General features: G+C 68.3%; 1 protein-coding gene across 1 annotated transcript in view; it reads right to left on the minus strand.

Moving 5' to 3' along the window:
• The window catches only part of LOC102242713, a 3,051-nt gene extending 2,847 nt beyond the window's left edge, over positions 1–204 (minus strand). The window contains exon 1 of the mRNA XM_005860744.2: positions 3–204. Within this exon, the coding sequence (XP_005860806.2) occupies positions 3–165 (163 nt within the window). The 5' untranslated portion in view covers positions 166–204. The remainder of the gene's footprint in view (positions 1–2) is intronic.
• Between the last annotated feature and the right edge of the window lie 215 nt (positions 205–419).

Consider the following 419-nt stretch of genomic DNA (forward strand, 5'->3'; position numbering starts at 1 on the left):
GCTGAGGCCCAGGGAGCCGTAGCCGGTGCAGCCGTGCCCGTAGTTGAGGGGCGAGCCCAGGGGCACCACGCAGTTCAGGGGGGTGGCGCGGTAGGTCCCGTGCCAGTTGGTGCCGTAGCAGGGGTAGCCGGGGAAGTAGCTGCCGCAGCAGAAGAAGCGGGTCATGGTGGCGAGAGCAGGTGCGGGTGGATGTGGACGGCGGAGAGCGGGTGCCGGTGGGATGAGGCTGGTGGTGGCGGCGCGGGGCCTTTTATACCCCGGGCCCGGGGCGGGGCACGCCAGCTGGACAGCAGCCACTGATCTGCACAAACAGCTCCCGGTTTGCTAGTAAAACGCACATCAAGCAGCCGCGACTCGGCGCCCACATTCCTGCTGGCTTCGTCCGCAGAGGAATGTGCCCTGTCATCAGCGGGGCGTCG

Source organism: Myotis brandtii, unplaced genomic scaffold (genome assembly GCF_000412655.1).
Source record: "Myotis brandtii unplaced genomic scaffold, ASM41265v1 scaffold139, whole genome shotgun sequence".
NCBI classification, from domain to species: Eukaryota; Metazoa; Chordata; class Mammalia; order Chiroptera; family Vespertilionidae; genus Myotis; species Myotis brandtii.